The 19,183-nt window shown below is 39.6% G+C and overlaps 1 protein-coding gene and 1 non-coding gene across 4 annotated transcripts; one reads left to right on the forward strand and one right to left on the reverse strand.

The window, feature by feature from the left end:
- The first annotated feature begins 384 nt into the window (after positions 1 to 384).
- Positions 385 to 4,923, forward strand: LOC145134075 (F-box protein At4g02760-like). 3 transcript variants are annotated; one of them, XM_079068997.1, is made up of 12 exons: positions 385 to 746; positions 864 to 1,033; positions 1,618 to 1,755; positions 1,843 to 1,953; positions 3,180 to 3,316; positions 3,399 to 3,520; positions 3,593 to 3,656; positions 3,914 to 4,003; positions 4,094 to 4,156; positions 4,279 to 4,324; positions 4,401 to 4,497; positions 4,593 to 4,923. In XM_079068997.1, exons 1-7 carry the CDS (start codon positions 447 to 449, stop codon positions 3,605 to 3,607), a joined length of 993 nt encoding a protein of 330 aa, XP_078925123.1. In that variant the 5' UTR covers positions 385 to 446; the 3' UTR covers positions 3,608 to 3,656; positions 3,914 to 4,003; positions 4,094 to 4,156; positions 4,279 to 4,324; positions 4,401 to 4,497; positions 4,593 to 4,923. The 3 variants fall into 3 exon arrangements, with proteins under 3 accessions (XP_078925123.1, XP_078925122.1, XP_078925124.1); XM_079068996.1 differs by having other exon boundaries at positions 386 to 746; positions 3,931 to 4,003; XM_079068998.1 differs by having other exon boundaries at positions 386 to 746; positions 3,931 to 4,003; positions 4,401 to 4,476.
- An 8,018-nt stretch (positions 4,924 to 12,941) lies between these two features.
- LOC145135358 (small nucleolar RNA R71) lies at positions 12,942 to 13,048 on the reverse strand. The gene has a single exon (XR_013719819.1). It is a non-coding gene; the product is annotated as a small nucleolar RNA R71 (small nucleolar RNA).
- Between the last annotated feature and the right edge of the window lie 6,135 nt (positions 13,049 to 19,183).

A 19,183-nucleotide genomic window follows, 5' to 3' on the forward strand; every position in this document is an offset into this window, starting at 1 on the left:
TTTGTAAACTAAATAATTGCAGGGGCTAAATTAGTTTAAATATAAAATCTTTGTTGCATGGACTAAATTACAGGGACTAAAGTTGTCAAAATGTAAAACCTTTGTTGCAGGGTCTAAATCTACCAAAGTGTAAAATCTTTTTTTATAGGGACTAAATCTGCCAAAATGTAAAACCTTTGTTGTAGGGACTAAATCTGTTAAAATGTAAAACCTTTATTTACAGGAAATTACTCTATCAAAATGTAAAACTTTTGGTGCAGAAACTAAATATGTCAAAATATAAAATCTTTGTAGGACTAAATCTGCCAAAATATTTTATAAAATATTTGTATAAAAAATAAAATGAAAAAAAGGCACTGTGTTTATAAGGTCTTTGTAAATTATAGAGTATAGGATAATATAATTTTTTCTCTCCCACGCGCCATCCGTCTCATCACCGTTCTTCCATGGCCAAACGCCCTTGCTTTTCCGATCATTCCCCTAGGGTTTCAAAGCGTGATTACTATCACTTAAATATCGATTCGCTATTGGAGTCCTTGCTTGCTGTCTCCGATTCCGCTTTAATCGAGGCCTCATTCGATGGCCTCGTTGAATCTAGGTCCGCCTATTCCGATCAAAACGAATTTATACAACGTGCTCTCCATATCGGATCCGTCCTGCTCGAAGCTGGCAGGAGATCCGTTCGTAAACTCTATTCCGTCCATAATGCATCCTTCTGGCCTCTCCCTCCTGACCTCACAATCAAGGTATTTCCATTTCTATTGTGGTCTGTTGATTTTTGATTAATTAATGCTCAACTGAAGTTGGTTAGGCACAATGGATTTTCCTTATGCTTATTCATACTTGTGAATGATGATTTGTAGGTTTTTTCTATGCTTGATACTCCAAGCGTTTGCTCTGCCTCGGCTACATGTTTATTTTTTCAGAATTGTGCCAAAGATCCTATGTGTTTTGCTAATATTGACTTGGCTATCCCCAAGGTCAACGTTGGTGTGGTAACTACAATGATTCAACGAGCTAGAAATGCGCTTCAGTAATATCTCTTTCCTCCTGAGTGTTTGTGTAGTATGGGATGCTGTTTTTTCCATTCGGTTCGTAGTTGTAATTTTTGGTAGAGTTATGTTGGTTGGGTAAAATCATCCCAGTTTTATGCCGATTTGAATAAATTAGGGTTTCTAACTATCTTCATAAAATCGCATTTCCCTCTCCCTCTGTAAATATAAAATAACATCAATGCCGATAACTATAAGTAGTAAATATGATGAAGAATAAAATTCATCAAAATTTGCTTGCATGTTACAGTAAGAGAGAGGGCAAGAAAACATTATTTTACTTTGTAGGGAAAAGCACTTGCTCCATTGGCTCTCAAAACTAAAATGTATGATTTACAATTTGCATACATGCTTGTTCCATAATCTCATGTGGCTTAGTTTACAATGAACTTGTAAGTGTGCTAGCTAGCACCTTCTTTTTAAAGCTTAAAGGTTAAAAATATCTATGAGTTGGGTTTAATGCTGTATTCTGTGATATAGGATCATTCAACTGATGGCATTAATCTTTCATTAGTACCAATCATGCACTACAATATGCACAATCTTACATATACTCCAACTTTAGGTCTATTAAGCTTGTTGAACTACCACCTGATCCAGCAGCTGAGCTATTGTTAAACAAGCAAACAAAGCAAGGAAAGAAATCATCTATCTTGAAAAGCTCTTTCTTGGGTTCTTTGAGTGCCAATGGTGGTGCACATGGGTATGTTTTCATTATTTTGGAATGAATGAATTATTATTGTACAAGTATAGAGTATCTATTGACTCCACTCTATGTTGTAACTTCAAGGTCTCACTTGAGAAGGTTGCATCTTCACAATATTAAAATGATGGATAACATATCACTTTTTGCATCATTGTCAGTTTGCCCATCTCTCGTTGATCTCGAAGTTGTGGGTTTGTAAGTTCTTTGATTTGATATTCTTTTGTTGATAAATTTCCCCTTTAGCCTACTTGTTAACGAGACTCTTATATTGTGGGTGTTAAGTATTTTAATATGTATTGTTGTAGGCCTTTGTGCTATAATTCAGAACTAGTTAAATAGTTTTATTGTTTGAGAACCTTTGTTGTTTGTGTTTTTTCAAAATCATAACAAGAGCTTGAGATACCTAGAGAACAATGAAATGGTGACCCCTAACTGAGTCTTTTTTAAGCGCATTCCATGACTTTAGAGTAACCATAGACCTTGAAGTAATTGTAGTTTTTAAAATCTTCCTTAGGTGTTTTTTTTTTTTTTTTTTTTTCCGAAAATCACTTCTAAGGTCTTTTGAGGTAAAAAAAGATGTTTCCTATATTTAAGCTATTTGTTATAGTACTTATGATATTTTTAATCTATTTATTATAATACTTATGAGAGAAGTTTCAATTTATTTAATATATTTATTATAATACTTATGTTATTTTTATACTTGTTAACTTATTTCTCCTATGTTTACATCTGCTAACCAGTATAATATATAAGTAAATGTTTATTTATGTACTTTTTTATATATTTTAGAAATTTTAGGATGATATAAATTAAGGGTTTTCTCCCCTTATTGTACTGAATATACATAATAGATAAATCGTTAGTTGTCGTGATAAAAAAATTGATTTTTAATTGTTATTCTAATCGTAAACGATACAAATGAATCAAATTGTCATTGGAAAACAAAGATTATAAGACAAAGTTAAAAAAGAACTACTAATTATTCATGATATGTTTTGAATTTTAAGTTTGTATCTATAAAATAAGCATCTTGTAAGGATGGAATTTGAAGAACCGGTTATTGATACCGTGAAGATGAATTATATTTATACGAAATCCTAGCCTTCAGAAATAAATAAAGCATAATAAAAATTTATCTCAAAAACAATTCAAGTTAATTGTTATCTTAGCTTTACTATACATTAAAAAAATCAAGTTTTTTAAACTTAAGTTTTTTAATACAGTCTGCAGACATTAAAAAAGTCTTTTTCTTGCAGACTAGATACCGTTTAGTAAACACCACCTTAATGAACAGCAATATTGTTTTATGTGTTGCATGCATGGTCATTAAATAAGCTGATATCACTTGTTGTATGTATTTGGCTTCCTTCAATGCACTTGTTTATTGTCAAGTACTAAAAAACTTTCTTGACAAATAGGGATGTTAATGTGAGTCCTACACTGGAGTTTGTGAGTAGACATTGTTGCTTGATAGAGCGTTTTGTCTTTGATCATTTAAAGTCAAAGGACTCCGTGGGTGGTGCTTTTCGCATGTTAGAGCGTCATCTCTTTGATGGTCTGTCTAAATTTGGTTGATGATTTTTCTTTAATATTTGGAAAGAGAGTGTAGGATCATTTCAGTGAGATCTCTAATGCAGATGAAGGAGATTTTATAGAAAACTCGGCCTGCAAAGAGTTTGTGCTTAATTGCCCTAAGATAACCACTTTGGCACTGAAAGGATGTAGACTGAGTGATTACAATGCTCACAAGCTGTTGAAGGTATTCATCTAGACGTGTTTCTGTTATTTGCTCATATCTTCCTTATTATGATGTGTTAATCTCTGTTGGCAGGGTTTCACCGGTTGAAATATGTCGACTTTTCAACATCTTGTTTCTTCTCTGGTTCCTTTTTAAAGTGAGTAACATATAATTAAGTCGAAACCTTCAACTCGTATTAATTTATATCCATCTTCTCCTTCATTGATCAATGGGTTGTAAAGTTTTTTATTTATTTGAAATAGTCAGTTGCTATTTTTACTGGCGATGTTTTCTATTCTTTAGGTGCAAATAGTTGGTGGTAGTAGTTGAAGGAACTTGCTTACAAATTACTTCTTTCATTTCTATGTTGTGGGGAATATTCATTGTTATTTTTTTTCAACCTTACTTATGTAGTTTTCCATCAATCACAGTACTCTTGGCAGCAAAGGTGATGGAAATAGTTTGGAGGTCATGATTTTACGCAACTGTTCAAGACTCAAAAAAGTAAGAATATTTGTCCTTTTTTTTTAAATAACCTTTTTGTCTATCTTTCATCCCAATCCCCTAACACACGTGTCATGGCCTCATGGGCAGGTGGAGGTTAAGAAGTTGATGAAATCTCTTCTTGCAGGAAAGTTCAGGCTCCTAAGGCATCTTGTGTGTCTGATTTTCTGTTTTTTTTTTTTTTTTTCCTATTACTGTTGCATGAATTAGTTTATGTAAAATTTCTTTTTCCAAATTCTTCAAACTGAATAATATTTATCATGTGTCCCTTAAAGGTATAGCATATAATGATCACTTGGAGGATAGACATTATGGTGTGAGGTGCGATGGATTATTCCTTGCTGCCTTGCCCTTTCTGTGTAAATTTTTTTCTTACCACTTGTCTTGTCTTGTGCAGTTCCATTCTCATAAAGCAACTGTTGGAACAAAGGCCTAATTTCTGTTTCGTACCTGAATTTCCCAAACTCAATTTGGTGAATCATATGACGGATGATGTATTTATATATTATTACTACTGTGAATAAATTTGAAGTTACATTGATATTGAACAAATCATGACTAAGTGATTTTGAACACTCTTCCTTTGCAGTTAAGCAGCCCTACATCTGATGCATCATCCTCCACGAGCACATCCACATCATCTGATGCATCATCCTCCACATCCACTACATCTGATTCATCATCCTCCACGAGCACATCCAGTAGCAGTTAAATAGTGATTTTGAGTAGCGGTAACTGGGTGATTTGGATCGGATAATATGGTTTGGATATTTGGATTGGTTTTGATTAAACCAAATTATTATTTTAGATTTAAGATCGATTTTGGTTAGTAAAATGAAAACATAATAGTCTAAACAATGAATAACGGCGTCATATTTATTTATTTATCGTTTATTATTAGTAATACGTATCTTCAATCATTCATTGTTTATTATTAGCTATTAGTAATACGTATCTTCAATCATTCATGGTATGTTTGGTCAAAAGTAGAATAAGCCAAGCAACCAGGGCCGGTCCATTCTTTTTTACTACCCAGGGCGAGACAAAATTTTTATGCCCTTGTATATGTACCGTACGATAGAGAAAAACATATATATAAAAAAATTATAAAAACAAAAATGCGGAAACTTTTATAACCAAACAAATAATACAAACAAAACCTACAAAAATCACTTCAAACGATGTTTTCGTGCTAAAAGCAAAAACATCTATTTTAGAATGGTCAATATTTAAAAAAAAAGTCACTTTCAATACTTAAAATTGATAATTCATTCAATCTTTCTTTAGTTATCGTACTTCGGAGATATGATTTCAAAAGCTTCAATTTTAAACGTCTGATGGTTGGTAGTTTTCGAGGAAACATATTTAAAAACTTAACAAATCTAGTTATAAAAGCTAAATAATGAAAGATACAACATAACTAGATTTTATGAAATAAGGCCTCCAGAAATCATATATTTGATTAGAAATGATCTTTAAGCAGCAAAGTCAGAAATATAGCACCTGTTACACATAACATAAACAATAACACAAAAGTTCAGAAATAATATTTAGACATCAAATATTGAATATAAACATATTTCAAAATTAAATTCACCAAAATCTTAAAATCTTGTTTCTGAAACAGTATATACAAATCTTATTGCTGGAACAATAGAGAAATCTAATACAAATTTGATTTCAGAGCTTAAACTTAGTGAAAACAGTAGATAAATCACCCAAATATGATTTCAGAAACACTAGAGAAATCAGATACAAAAAAAACAATAACTATAAATCTGAGAGAATAAATCTTATATATAAGAAATAAATAAGATTTCTGAAACAAAACTACATTAAAACAAATTTCGAGATTAAAACCTACCCAAATATGATTTCTGAAACAACAATTTCGAGCACAAACACAACTAGAGGAGAAATCGGATTTGGTTTCTGAAAAACTGAAACAGCAGGTAACCAACTAGTTTCAAATGATTTTTGAAACTGTAATGCCCCGATTATCGAATATCAATTTATGGTGATAAATTCTCATGAATTCAAGGTCTACTCGACGAGTTGGTTGCCTGACTCGTCGAGTAGCAGCGGGTTAGGCCGCGCACTTAAGTGACCTACTCGCCGAGTCCAAGAAGGGACTCAACGAGTAGGAGCTGGAGGATGAAACCCTAAATTCCGGGGTTTTGCACCCTATTTAAAGAATCATTTGCCCCTTAGCCTCCCTTTGCAGCCTCTAGAGAGTTCAGCAAAACCCTAATACGTGTGTGTGCTCCATTTGTGTGTTTCAAGCCTTGGAAGAAGATTCTTAGAGAAAGGAACTTGAAGATCAAGTAGCTAGCAGCAAGGAGCTTGTGTGGACCTGAAATCTACCTCTGTTAGCACCATTTGAAGGTGTTGGAGTTGGAGCTACATTTGGAGGAGTTTGACACTACCTTCCGAGCTACTTACGAGGTGAGTTATCCTCACTATATCAACAGGGTCTACGGCACCAAGGTCGGCCCTTTATCAGACTTGTATCCGTGTATTTGCATGATATGTTTATTGATATGTTAGAGCCGCGTCCTGGTAGTTAGGACGGTATTATGTTAGTGACCTGGTTTAGGTCGGTATCCTGGTATATAGGATGATTCTATGTTAGTGACCGGTTAGGTAAGTATCCTCGTTATAGGATGTTGCTATGCCATATGATCTGTTAGATCGGTTTGTTTGTCTATAGACTGTTATGTGATTATCTTTTTTATGTGCACATGGTGGTTTTGAGTGGGGGTTGGGTTGAGGCGGGTCCTGCTTTGTGCTGTAGGCCAACATACCCAGGGCGGACCGGATAGACTGCAGACCCGGGAGGGCGCTTAGTCAGGCCGAAGGCCCAGCGAGCGGTCCGGATAGGCTGAAGGCCCCGAGAGGGCGGTCCAGACGTGCCGAGGCTCGGAGAGTGGGCCAGATAGACTGAAGGCCCGGTGCGGGCGGACCAGTCATACTGTAGACTCAGAGATTGGACCAGGTGGACTGAAGGCCCGGTGCGGGCGGACCAGTCACACTGTAGACTCGATATGCATGGTTGTTCTGTATTTGTTGATATGATATGATTATGGTTGTATGAGGTTGGTATTTTGGGGGTAACTCACTAAGCCTTCGAGCTTACATTTATCGATTATTGTTTCAGGTACAACGGCTGACTGCGGGAAGGCGAAGGTGTGACCGTACACTTCCTCGATTTATGATTATGGTTTCTGGGAACTCTGATATAAAACTATTTTGGAAACCTTTTTGTAATAACTATTGGTATTTGGAATGTTTTTGAAAGTTTAAATTTAGCACGAATTTTATGGGTGTTACAGAAACAAAAATATGAGGTGGTTATCTGACGTGGAGGGGTGCTTCTTCACATGTTCCTGTCCTACTGACCAGAAGGTCAGATGTGTCCTGAAACTGCTGAGGTCTGGGGCAAAGGACTGGTGGAGACTGATGACTGGGTCATATTCGGATGAGCAGAGAGTTGTTGTTGCATGGGAGCAATTCAGGGATATGTTCCGCTCCCGCTACATTCCACGAGTCGAGCGTAAACGGCTAGCTCAGGAGTTTTTGGAGTTGAGACAGGATACAGAGTCGGTGACGGAAATCACCCGTATGTTCACTGAGAGGGCTATGTTTTGCCCGGAATTTGCTTCCGAGCAGGCTCAGATGACATGTTATCTGAGCATGCTCAAGACTTACATTATACAGTTCGTTGCTACAGGAGGCCACCAGGCGGCGTGAGTTACAGGAGGCCACCAGGCGGCGTGAGTTAGATATTGAGTTACAGTTGAGAGAGCAGAGGCAGGCCCCGGTGCAGTCGCAGCCGGCGCCAAAGTGGTCCAAGACCGCTGATTTCAGGGTTGGAGGACAGAGCAGCCGCACTTGTGAGAAGTGTGGGAAGGGTCATTCTGGAGTTTGTAGGTTCGGGGGTGCGTGCCGCAAGTGCGGAAAGGGGGGGCACTATGCGAGGGATTGTCGCCAGGTGGCCCCGGTTCAGGACATGAGGATTTGCTATCACTGCCACCAGGTTGGTTACGTGAAGACCAACTGTCCACAGGTTGTTGCTAGACCAGTGTAGGCTCCAACACCGGCTACATTGAGGATTACTGGCGGGGGACAGGGTAGGGCAGAGCCCTCGAAAGCTCAGGGACGTGCCTTCCAGCTTACGGCAGATGAGGTCGGGACAACACCAGATGCGGTTGCGGGTACATTTCCATTCTTATCTTACTGCTTATGATTATAATATGAAATTTTTCCTTCTCTTTCTGCATGAATCAGTTGAATATAGGAAGGTCAGGGGAGTTTAGTATCGAGGAGTTGTAGACGGTTAGGATCCAGGGATGTTTGAGAATGGGAAGTTAGGATATTGAATCACTATTCCAGGGCCGGTAATTGTGAGTTGGAGATGCAGAAGTGTCAGCTGGGATTCGGGTTCTTCTGAAGTCCGGCTGCTCCACGCCAGGAGGGTGTTTCTGTGGAGCCTATTCGTTTCAGGATTCATCGTTCTATGGGAAGTGTGGAAATGCTCGGTTTGGACGGTTAAGTAGAGTTTTGATTTCGCCACTAGTAGGTAGTGGTTAGTGTCCCAAGTGGGGGAGAATTAGAAATTCTCATAGGGAGCATCGATCATTGAGGGTTCGGTTAGCTGCCAAGGTCAGACAATACATTCAGCATGAGAGTGCGGGTTATTTAGCTTATGAGGTAGACACGCGGGTCAGGGAACAGACCACGGAATTCCGAGAGGGTAGACGATCGGCATGTGGCCTAGGGTTAGGTCGGGGTTATAGACCCCAAAATAGATCCGGAGTTCGAAGCCCAAGTGGGTTAGAACAGGATGCATGGGAGAGAGCATCGGGAGGGGTGGTCCAGGGAGATGCTCAACAGTTAGAGCAGTTCGGATACACTGAAGGCCGGTGGGGAGTACCAGTCAGACCGAAAGCTCGGGGAACGGTCCAGACAGGCTGAAGGCCCGTAGAGGCGATCCAGACATGCTGAAGATTCTGAGAGTGGTCCAGATAGGATGAAGGCCTGGTAAGGCGGTCCAGTCATGCTGAAGACTCTGTATATGTTTGTAGATCTATGTTCGGGTATTGAGTAGGCTGCTACGCTATAGCAATCAATAGGTCTGTTCCAAGTATTAAACATTCTGTTGGAGTAGGTTGAGGACTCCGGTGTATTTTGTTTGATTGGAAGTTGTTATTAGAGGACAAAAGGAGTTCAAAGGATCTTTGTGATCTCATTAGTTCGGAGTGTCGCCGAGGTTCCATCTTTTTGGATCGGATAATACTCCAGTTGGAGACTGAGAGTGGATCCGAATGAGTATTCGTTAGTTTGGGAAGGTTTGGGATTAGAATGTTCCGTCATTCAAGTTCTGGGAACCGGGTTAGATCTTTTCTTAATCGTTTATGGCATTGGGATGGGGTTGAGGTGGTCCTGCGCTATGCAGTAGGCTAAGATACCCGGTGCGGACCGACGATGAGTCGTAGGCATATAGGTTCCAGGGAGAGCGGTAGGATTGAGGCAGTAGGCCAAGATAACCGGTACGGGCCGTCGGTAAGTCGTAGGCACATGAGTTCAATAGAGGAGCGGGCTTTGGGACAGGAGGTTAGCGGACCAGGGCGGTCCGGATAGACTGAAGGCCTGGTAAGGCGACCCAGTCAGAACAAACGCCAGACGAGCGGATCGGGGAGGTTGTAGGCCCTGAAGGGTGGTCCAGTCATTCTGAAGGCTCGGTGTACGATAGTTTTTGTAATCTATGAAGGCACTGAATTGCAGCAGCAACAGATAATATCCGATCCTGTTTTGGTGGGAACCTCGAATTATCAGGATTGGGTGTAAGTGGTATGGAAGTGACAACGGTTCAGTAGAGTTGTCTGTCAGGAAGTCAGACTGATTTCGGGATTCCAGGGTTCAAGGTGCCGGAACGCGTTCAAATGAATGTTATGTGAAGGTTCAGGGGAGTTGTACTCGGTTGTGACGAACCAGAGGATTGTGGAGGAGACGCAAGGATAGATTCTTGGATCTCCAGTTATGAGTAGACCCGAGTTATGTTCATGGAGGTATTCCAATCTAGGGTATTTCATTCTGAGGATGACCGAACCCTATGATTGACTGGAATTGATGTGTTTGGTATTCCAACCCGAGGGTTGATTGGGCCAAACATGTGAGGGATACGAGGGTATTTCATCCTAGGGACGATTGGACCGTCGTAGGCTTGCCTGGTAATCCAGCCCGAGGCTGATTGGGCCAGACATGAGTGTCCATATTTATTAGTGGACTGATTATGTATGATGTTTTGAGAGCGGAAGGATGCAATATCCTGTCAGCTCAGAGGGTTCGCTTCAGGAAGAGGAAAGTAGGGTTTCAGATACATTGGATCATCAGGATTTTGTCAAGTTGGAAAAGTGGCACGCATGATAGACCTTTTTAAAAGGTTCGGTTGGGATTCACATCACCTTTCACATTTCGCAATTGCGAAAGTGCACCATGGATGAGAAGGCGGTGGTACCATTTGATGACATTCAGGTCGATAAGCGCCTGAATTATGTTGAGAGGTGATATGTGCATATTTAGCTATATATTTACTATAGATTTTTATTATTTATTGGCTAATTATTTGCAAATTATGGACAAAAGGTGCTTAATTGTGTTTATATTGTATTTTCAGTCCAAAAGATATGCTCGGAAGCAAAATGACGCAGGAGATGCATTCGGAAGCTCGAAAATTGAAGAAGGAAGAAAAAGAGCCAAAATCCCGAAGTACTCGGCGAGTAGGGACGTCTACTCGACGAGTAGGCACGAATGTTCGCGAAGTAAAACACAAAGTCCTTACCGTACACGGATTCTTCAAGGGGACTCAACGAGTCAGTTTGCTACTCGACGAGTAGCCTCTGTTTTCTGAAAACTATAAATAGAGGTGAATTCCGAGTCCAAAACTCTCTCTGACTTTTTGGAAGATTACTTGGCGACTAAGGAGACTGCTGGAGATCTGAGAAACGTGAGAAGAACCCTAATCCTCAATTCTAAGAAGATTAAGGCAACATAAGTCTACTTTTCCACTTATCTTTGAATAGAACCATGTTTGGATTGATTGAATTCGTTTTTAGGTTTTTATCTGCTGTAATTATGAATTAATTTCGTTAGTTTCTGTTTAGGGTAGATAAGTTTGCTCCTATGGATTAATTTATGTTTGGATTGATTGTTATTTGGTGAATTTTTGTTAAATTAAGCTTGTTAAAGACCCTTATGCATTAACCACAACTATTTTATGTTAATTGCTAAGTAATTAAGCTGTATGAACATCTCTTAATTGCTTATCTCATGTGATTTATGTGAACACATTGTTATGTGCCTAGGAATAGTGAATGTGAAACTAGGATTAACTAGAGAATGGGTAAATTAATGCGTGAACGTGTTTGATAAACCATCAACAAGAGGTTAATTGAATTACTAATTTAATTAGCTAATTACAAGTCTTATTTAATCTGAATAATTAAACTAGGAAATTCATTAGTTTAGTCACTTGATCACTGCTTAAATTAATTTGTTTCCTAAGGATTGGTAATAGCAGATGTGAATCTAATCACTTCAGTCGGTAACCAATAACAATTAATCCATTGCATTGCTATAAAATTAACCATAGGAGTAAATGAATCGAACCTAAACAGAAACCCTTTTGATTATTGAATTTAGTAGATTTTTACTTGCTTTTAGCTGTTAGTTAAGTTTTAGTTAAGTTTATAGTCTTGCAAAACTAGAGAAAACCCTTCCATTTTACTAAATTATTTTAGATAATTCTAGTAGTTAGATTAATTTCCGTTCCCTGAGTTCGATACCCTACTTGCTAATTTATACCACCAATTGACAGGTCCACTGCCTTTTGTGTATCAAATTCATAATTAAAAGTAGGATAAAACCAGTGCATTTTTATAAACATCAAGTTTTTGGCGCCGTTGCCGGGGAACGGTTCAAAAATTAATTCTAAATTCTAGTGTTATCGATCCTTTGTGTGAGATTTATCTTACACAAAGTTACTGCTTTAGTAATTTAGTTATTAGGATAAGTTTTTAGTTTTTCTGTTTTTTTAGAGTTCTTGTTTAATTTTTGTTTTGTTTTAGCCTGGAACTCGTCGAGTGCAGTCGAAGCTACTCGACGAGTCCATCGTTGAATTCATAGTTTCGTTTTTATTTTATTTTTGTTCTTTTTACGCGTGTTTCTTGCTTTGGTTGCAGGTATTACATGACCCGAGGATCCAACACACCTTTGGTTCCTCCATTTGAAGACTCGGAATCCGCACTTAGGAAAAACAAGGATAAAGTACTTGAAGACACTAACACGCCAAAGAAATCACCGTTCAAGGACCTCAAATCAGTCTTTGGAAAGAAAAAGAACAAGAAAGCAGGTGAGTCTAGCAGTCAAAAGAGCGAAGGAAGCAACCTTGGAAATCTTGGAGACGATACATTCCACAAAGAAACTGAATTAGAGTACGAGTACAATTCAGAATACGAAGAAGGAAGCGACATAGAGGGCGAACTAGCTGCCAACATGGCTAACATCGATGAAGTTCCCATGGGTGAATGGAAGAAAATGATGCGTGACGAAACCGGCCCCGGGACTTGTGCAACCTGCAATTCCCGCAACTTCCACCTTTGAACTTAAGGGACACATACTTGCTCAACTTAAAGAAATCCCATTCTATGGGAAGGATCATGAAGACGCATACAAGCACCTAGACGAGGTCAACGATATAGCCAATTACTTTAATGTCCCCAATGTGGCCCGCGACACTGTTTTGCTTCGTATGCTACCAGTCACATTCAAGGGATCCGCAAAAGATTGGCTGAAATCACTCCCTCCAGGATCCATCACTACTTGGGCTAAAATGAAAGAAGAATTTATAGACCAATTTTGCCCTCCCTCAAAGATAGCCAAACTAAAGAAAGTCATTGCCAATTTTGAACAACAAGTTGGAGAGTCACTTTATGAAGCTTGGTAAAGATACAAGGGTTTACTAAGAAGTTGCCCACATCATGATCTAAACAGCCAACAAGAAGTCTCCATTTTCTATGATGGAGTAATGTGACAACCAGGCAACTCCTTGACTCGCAAGGACCACTCACAAAGAAACCACCCCCAGTGATAAAGGCTCTAATTGAAGAATTCTCTAAACACTCTAGAGAATATCACAACCCAAGGAATGACTTAAATCGTGGGGCGGTGAATTCTATTACCGATGACATGGCGGCAATGATGACAAAATTGGAAAGCATGGATCGAAGAGTGACTAAGATGGACCAATCCATCCATGCCATTAGAGTGGGATGTGAAAATTGTAGAGGGCCCCACCTTACTAAAGATTGTGACCTTGATGAAAACGGGAACCGGAAAGTGCAAGTGTGCTATTCAAGTGGTGATAGGTATGATGACAATTGGCGAAAACCCAAGAAAGAATGGTTACGATATGAAGAGTATAAAAAGACAAGGGAGGAAAAATATAAGCAAAAAGACAGAGGATTTTATCAAAAGGAGGAACCGGATTATGAAAAGAAATCAGATTTGGAAGACATGCTTACAAAATTCGTAGCCGCGTCCGAGAAAAGACATAGTGATACCGATGCTGCAATCAAAGATCAACGAAATATGTTGAGAGAACACCAAATTATGATGAAAGATCAACAAGCTCTGCTTAAAAATCAGCAATCATCCATTCTCAACATAGAAAAGCAGCTGGGCCAACTTGCACAACAAGTGAACGAGAGACGACCGGGTGGACTTCCTAGTAATACCGAAAGTAATCCAAAAGGTACACATATAAATATCGTGACGACTAGGAGTGGGAAGATTATAACTCCTCCGACCCCTATTTAGCAAGAAGATCCTAACCTGGTGCAAGAGGAGGAAGCAGAAAACGAAGAATCACAAATTCCCGATTCGACTCGCCGAGTCGACCTTATAGACTCGACGAGTCCCCCACCTGAACAGAAAAGAAACCCTCCTGTGAAGCCCTATCAGCCTCCACTGCCATATCCAGCCCGAGCTAGACAAGAAAAGATTGAAGCTGACTACCAGAAGTTTCTGGAACACATAAAGGCTCTTCAAATTAATATGCCATTCATAGAGGCGGTTGCACAAATTCCCAAATACGCAAAGTTTCTCAAGGAGCTTCTAACGAATAGAAAAAAGATGGAAGAAGTGAAGAAAGTGGTCCTAAATGAGAACTGTTCAGCTGCCATGTTGAATAAGCTACCTAAGAAGAAGGGTGATCCAGGAAGCTTAACCTTGCCTTGTCAATTCGGGAACTTAGCTACCATTTATGCATTGGTAGATTCGGGGGCAAGTGTAAATCTCATGCCGTACTCATTCTTCAAGAAGTTAGATCTTCCGGAGCCAATGCCCATTCGGATGGCAATTCACCTAGCAAATAAGACGGTCACATTCCCAAGGGGAATATGTGAAGATCTATTGGTGAAGGTTGATAAGTTCGTTTTCCCTGCGGACTTCATAGTATCAGACATGGACCCTCAAGTCCCAATCATACTTGGAAGACCTTTCCTAAACACCGCAAGTGCCATAGTTGACATGCGAGATTCTAAACTTACTCTTCGGGTGGGAGACGAATCAGTCACTTTTGGGGTTGATCAAGCCATGAAGCATTCAAGGAATAGCGATGCCACGACATTTTCGGTTGATATGTTGGAAGAGTTAATGGAGGAATGGAATGAAGATGAGCAAAACAAGTCCACCGTCATCCTTGAAGAAGAATTTGATGCTGAAAGAGACCTGCTGGAGATAGAGAGATTGCTCGAGGAAGCTGAATATAATGACCTGATCAGAAGTACATAATACCCGACTCGCCAAGTAGCCTCGATCGACTCGACGAGTCCATTCGAAGAAGTCCGATCAATCGCGAATTTTACCCAGGACTCGACGAGTCCCCTCACTGGACTCGACGTGTTCAGCATTCAGAACACGAAATTTGAGCTTAAAGCACTACCAGATCACTTGGAGTACGCATTTCTTGAAGATAGCCAACAAAAACATGTAATTATAGCCACTGATTTGGCCAAACATGAGAAAGAAAGTCTTGTGGGTGTACTAAGGAAGAGGCAAGGTGCTATAGCATGGAAAATAACTGACATAAAAGGAATTAGCCCAGCTTATTGTTCTCATAAGAATAAATTAGAAGATGGAGCTAAAGCTGTAGTACAACGCCAAAGAAGACTCAACCCGAACATGCAAGAAGTTGTGAAAAAGGAAGTGGTTAAACTATTAGATGCCGGGATCATTTACTCAATCTCCGATAGCCCATGGGTGAGTCTGGTGCAAGTGGTACCAAAGAAAGGAGGAATGACGGTGGTGGCCAATGAAAATAACGAGTTAATTCCAATAAGAACAGTAACCGGGTGGCGTGTTTGCATTGACTACAGAAAATTAAATGATGCCACATGCAAGGATCACTTTCCATTGCCATTCATAGATCAAATGCTCGAAAGGCACTCCGGTCATCTATATTATTGTTTTCTCGATGGCTTTTCTGGATATTTTCAAATTCCAATCGACCCACAAAACCAAGAGAATACCACTTTTACGTGCCCGAGTGGAACATTCGCATATAGACGCATGCCTTTTGGGTTATGCAATGCACCGGCTACTTTCCAAAGGTGCATGATGGCCATTTTCCACGATATGATTGAGAAGTTTATGGAGGTTTTTATGGATGATTTCTCGGTGTTCGGGTCATCTTTTGACGATTGCTTATCTAATTTGGACTTGATGCTAGCTAGATGTGAGAAGACAAACCTTGTCCTTAATTGGGAAAAGTGCCATTTCATGGTGAAGGAAGGAATTGTATTGGGTCACAAAGTTTCAAAGAATGGGATAGAAGTGGATAGAGCAAAAGTGAACATAATAGCTAAGTCGCCCTCTCCAACAAACGTAAAAGGGGTAAGGAGTTTTCTTGGCCATGCGGGATCTTATCGTCGCTTCATTAAAGACTTCTCAAAGATCACTAGGCCCTTGACTCAACTACTTTTGAAGGATGTTCCATTTAATTTCTCTAGAGAATGTCATGAAGCATTTTGTTTGTTGAAGGAAAGATTGACCACTACTCCTATCATGATAGCACCAAATTGAGACCTCCCTTTCGAGCTAATGTGGGATGCTAGTGATTATGTTGTGGGAGCTGTTCTAGGGCAAAGGGTTGATAAACAGTTTCAACCTATCTACTATGCAAGCAAGACTTTGAACCCAACTCAAGAGAACTACACTACTACCGAGAAGGAGTTGCTAGCAGTGGTATATGCATTTGACAAGTTCCGGCCATACTTAGTCTTATCCAAGACGATAGTTTTTACCGACCATTATGCCCTAAAGTATCTTTTTGCTAAACAAGATGCTAAGCCCCGATTGATACGTTGGGTCTTTCTTTTACAAGAGTTTGATATTGAAATAAAAGACAAAAAGGGAATGGAAAACGTAGCTGCCGACCATTTGTCAAGACTAGAGAACCCGCTTTTGGAGGAGTTGGAAGAAGACAAAATTGGAGATGATTTTCCCGATGAGTATCTTTTAGTAATAGTAGGGGAAGTGCCATGGTTTGCGGATATAGCTAATTACTTAGCTACTGAATATATTCCAAAAGATTTAACTCGCCAACAAAAGAAGAAATTCTTTTCAGAAATCAAATACTACTTTTGGGACGAGCCATACCTTTTCCGAAGCTGTGCAGACGGAATGATACGAAGATGTGTATTCGGGAAAGAAAGTCGGGAAATCTTGGAACACTGCCATAGCGGGCCCACCGGGGGACATCATGGAGCACATTACACGGCTAAGAAGATTTTTGATATTGGGTTTTATTGGCCCACAATTTTCAAAGATGCGGCTCAATATGTCAAAGAATGCGATTCGTGCCAACGAGCGGGGAACATATCATTCCGAAATGAAATGCTCCAACATAGTATTCAAGTATGTGAGGTATTTGATGTGTGGGGGATTGACTTTATGGGACCTTTCCTAATGTCCAAAGGGAACAAATACATATTGGTGGCAGTCGACTACGTATCGAAATGGGCGGAAGCACAAGCATTACCAACTAATGATGCTCGAGTAGTGGTGCGGTTTCTTAAGAAGTTATTCTCAAGGTTTGGAGTCCCTAAGGTTCTCATTAGTGACCGAGGCACTCACTTTGCAAATGATCAATTAGCCAAAGTGTTGAAAAGATATGGGGTACATCATAGGTTCTCGACATCTTATTATCCACAAACAAGTGGCCAAACTGAAGTGACGAATCGAGCGTTGAAAAGGATATTGGAGAGATCGGTTGGAGGAAATCGGAAGGAGTGGTCGGATAAACTTGATGATACACTTTGGGCCTTTCGAACGGCTTTCAAAACACCTATTGGTACTACACCATATAGGCTAGTTTATGGAAAGAATTGTCACTTACCGGTTGAAATAGAGCATAAAGCTTTTTGGGCCTTAAAAATGTGCAATTTTGAGTTGGCTGAGCTTCGAACCAACCGGTTAATGCAAATGAATGCCCTTGAAGAGCTTAGAAATGAGGCCTATACTAGTTCTTTGATATACAAAGAGAATACCAAGAATTGGCATGACAAAAGATTAAAGGGTAATAAGGACTTTCATGAAGGACAAAAGGTGTTACTTTTCAATTCAAGCTTAAAACTTTTTCCGGGCAAGCTAAGGACACGATGGGATGGTCCATTTGTAGTGAAACAAGTTTTTCCACATGGAGCTATTGAGCTTATATCAAAAGATGGAATCCCTTTCAAGGTTAATGGTCATCGAGTGAAGAGATATAAAGAAGGAATCCCAAAAGATGAAGAACTTGAAGAAGGGCTGCTTCTGGGAGGAACTACAGAAACTTAAAGTTGGACGGAGTCCAGCTAATGACTCCTTAAAAAGAAGCGCTTCCGGGAGGCAACCCGAGTTTAGAGTTTGCTTTCTTTTCCTTTTCTCTTTCTTTTTGTGTTTGTTTCTTTTAGGATTTACTTTTATCAATCTTCTTCTGTGATCAAAATGATTGCTTGAGGGCAAGCAATGTTCAGGTGTGGGGTTGGTGGCATATAGTTTAAAAACTCAAAGTTTTTTTTTCAAACATAACGAAAAGCTCGCCGAGTCCATATATCTGCTCGGCGAGTCCATTTGGAAATTCCTGAGAAAACGCGGACTCGCGTGTCTGCTCGACGAGTAGGTACTACTACTCGGCGAGTACACGTATTTACCCGAAAAAAATAATAATTATTTTTCACATTCTATAAATAAGGGGTTTTAACCCTAATTGGTAAAACACCATTTCACAAGAAGCCACCAGCCGCTCGACGAGCATTTCCTCTCTCAAGTCTTAATCTTCAAATTCTTGTGTTCCTTGCATCTTCAACCAAAAAGGTAACGTTTTTCTCACTTAATCTGGTTAAAGTTCATATCTTGGGTAGATTGGTGGCTATAATCCATGAAAAATCCGATTTTGGGGTTTACTCCAAACCTGGGGTTTTGATTGTTAGGACGAATTAGGTTGTTTTAGACGAAATTCCTTACACATTTATGCTTAATAGACATACCAAAACAAACCCCTGTACTAATTTGTGTGTTTGGATGGTTGATTTCGCCCGAATCAGAATTAAAACATGGACCGACTCGCACAGTTCATCCTGCTCGTCGAGCAGGACGTCTACTCGGCGAGTCCATATTGCAGATGCCCAGTATTTTGATGTTTTTAATTTTTCTGTGTTTTGTTGGTGGTTTTTGTGGTTTGGTTTTGCAGGAAATATGTCTAGGCGGGGACAGAGTTCAAGGGGAGGCGGCTATGGGGACCTCCCATGGTTAACTTTTCCAGGAATGACCTCCAAATCTTCACTTGCTCGCGCGAAAAACAAACTGGAAACAATAAAACGAAAGGAAATTTATGTCCCCAACGCAATCGACTGACATTGGGTGGGTCAAACCGGGTTGGAGGAAGAGTTGACCCCTTATTTGGTCAAGTCTTTCGAAAATGATGGGATGACAATAGTTTGTGACGGTTGGAGTCGGTTGTTCAAGATTCAAGAGCCAGTTTACCAAGAACTGTGATGGGAGTTCTTTTCTACCATCTCCTTCAAGGGTGGTAGTGATTATTATAGTACAAATGTTATTGCATATTGTCTTGGAGGAGAA

The sequence above is a fragment of the Lactuca virosa genome, chromosome 8, assembly GCF_052849685.1.
Source record: "Lactuca virosa cultivar CGN04683 chromosome 8, Lactuca_virosa_CGN04683_v6, whole genome shotgun sequence".
NCBI lineage: Eukaryota > Viridiplantae > Streptophyta > Magnoliopsida > Asterales > Asteraceae > Lactuca > Lactuca virosa.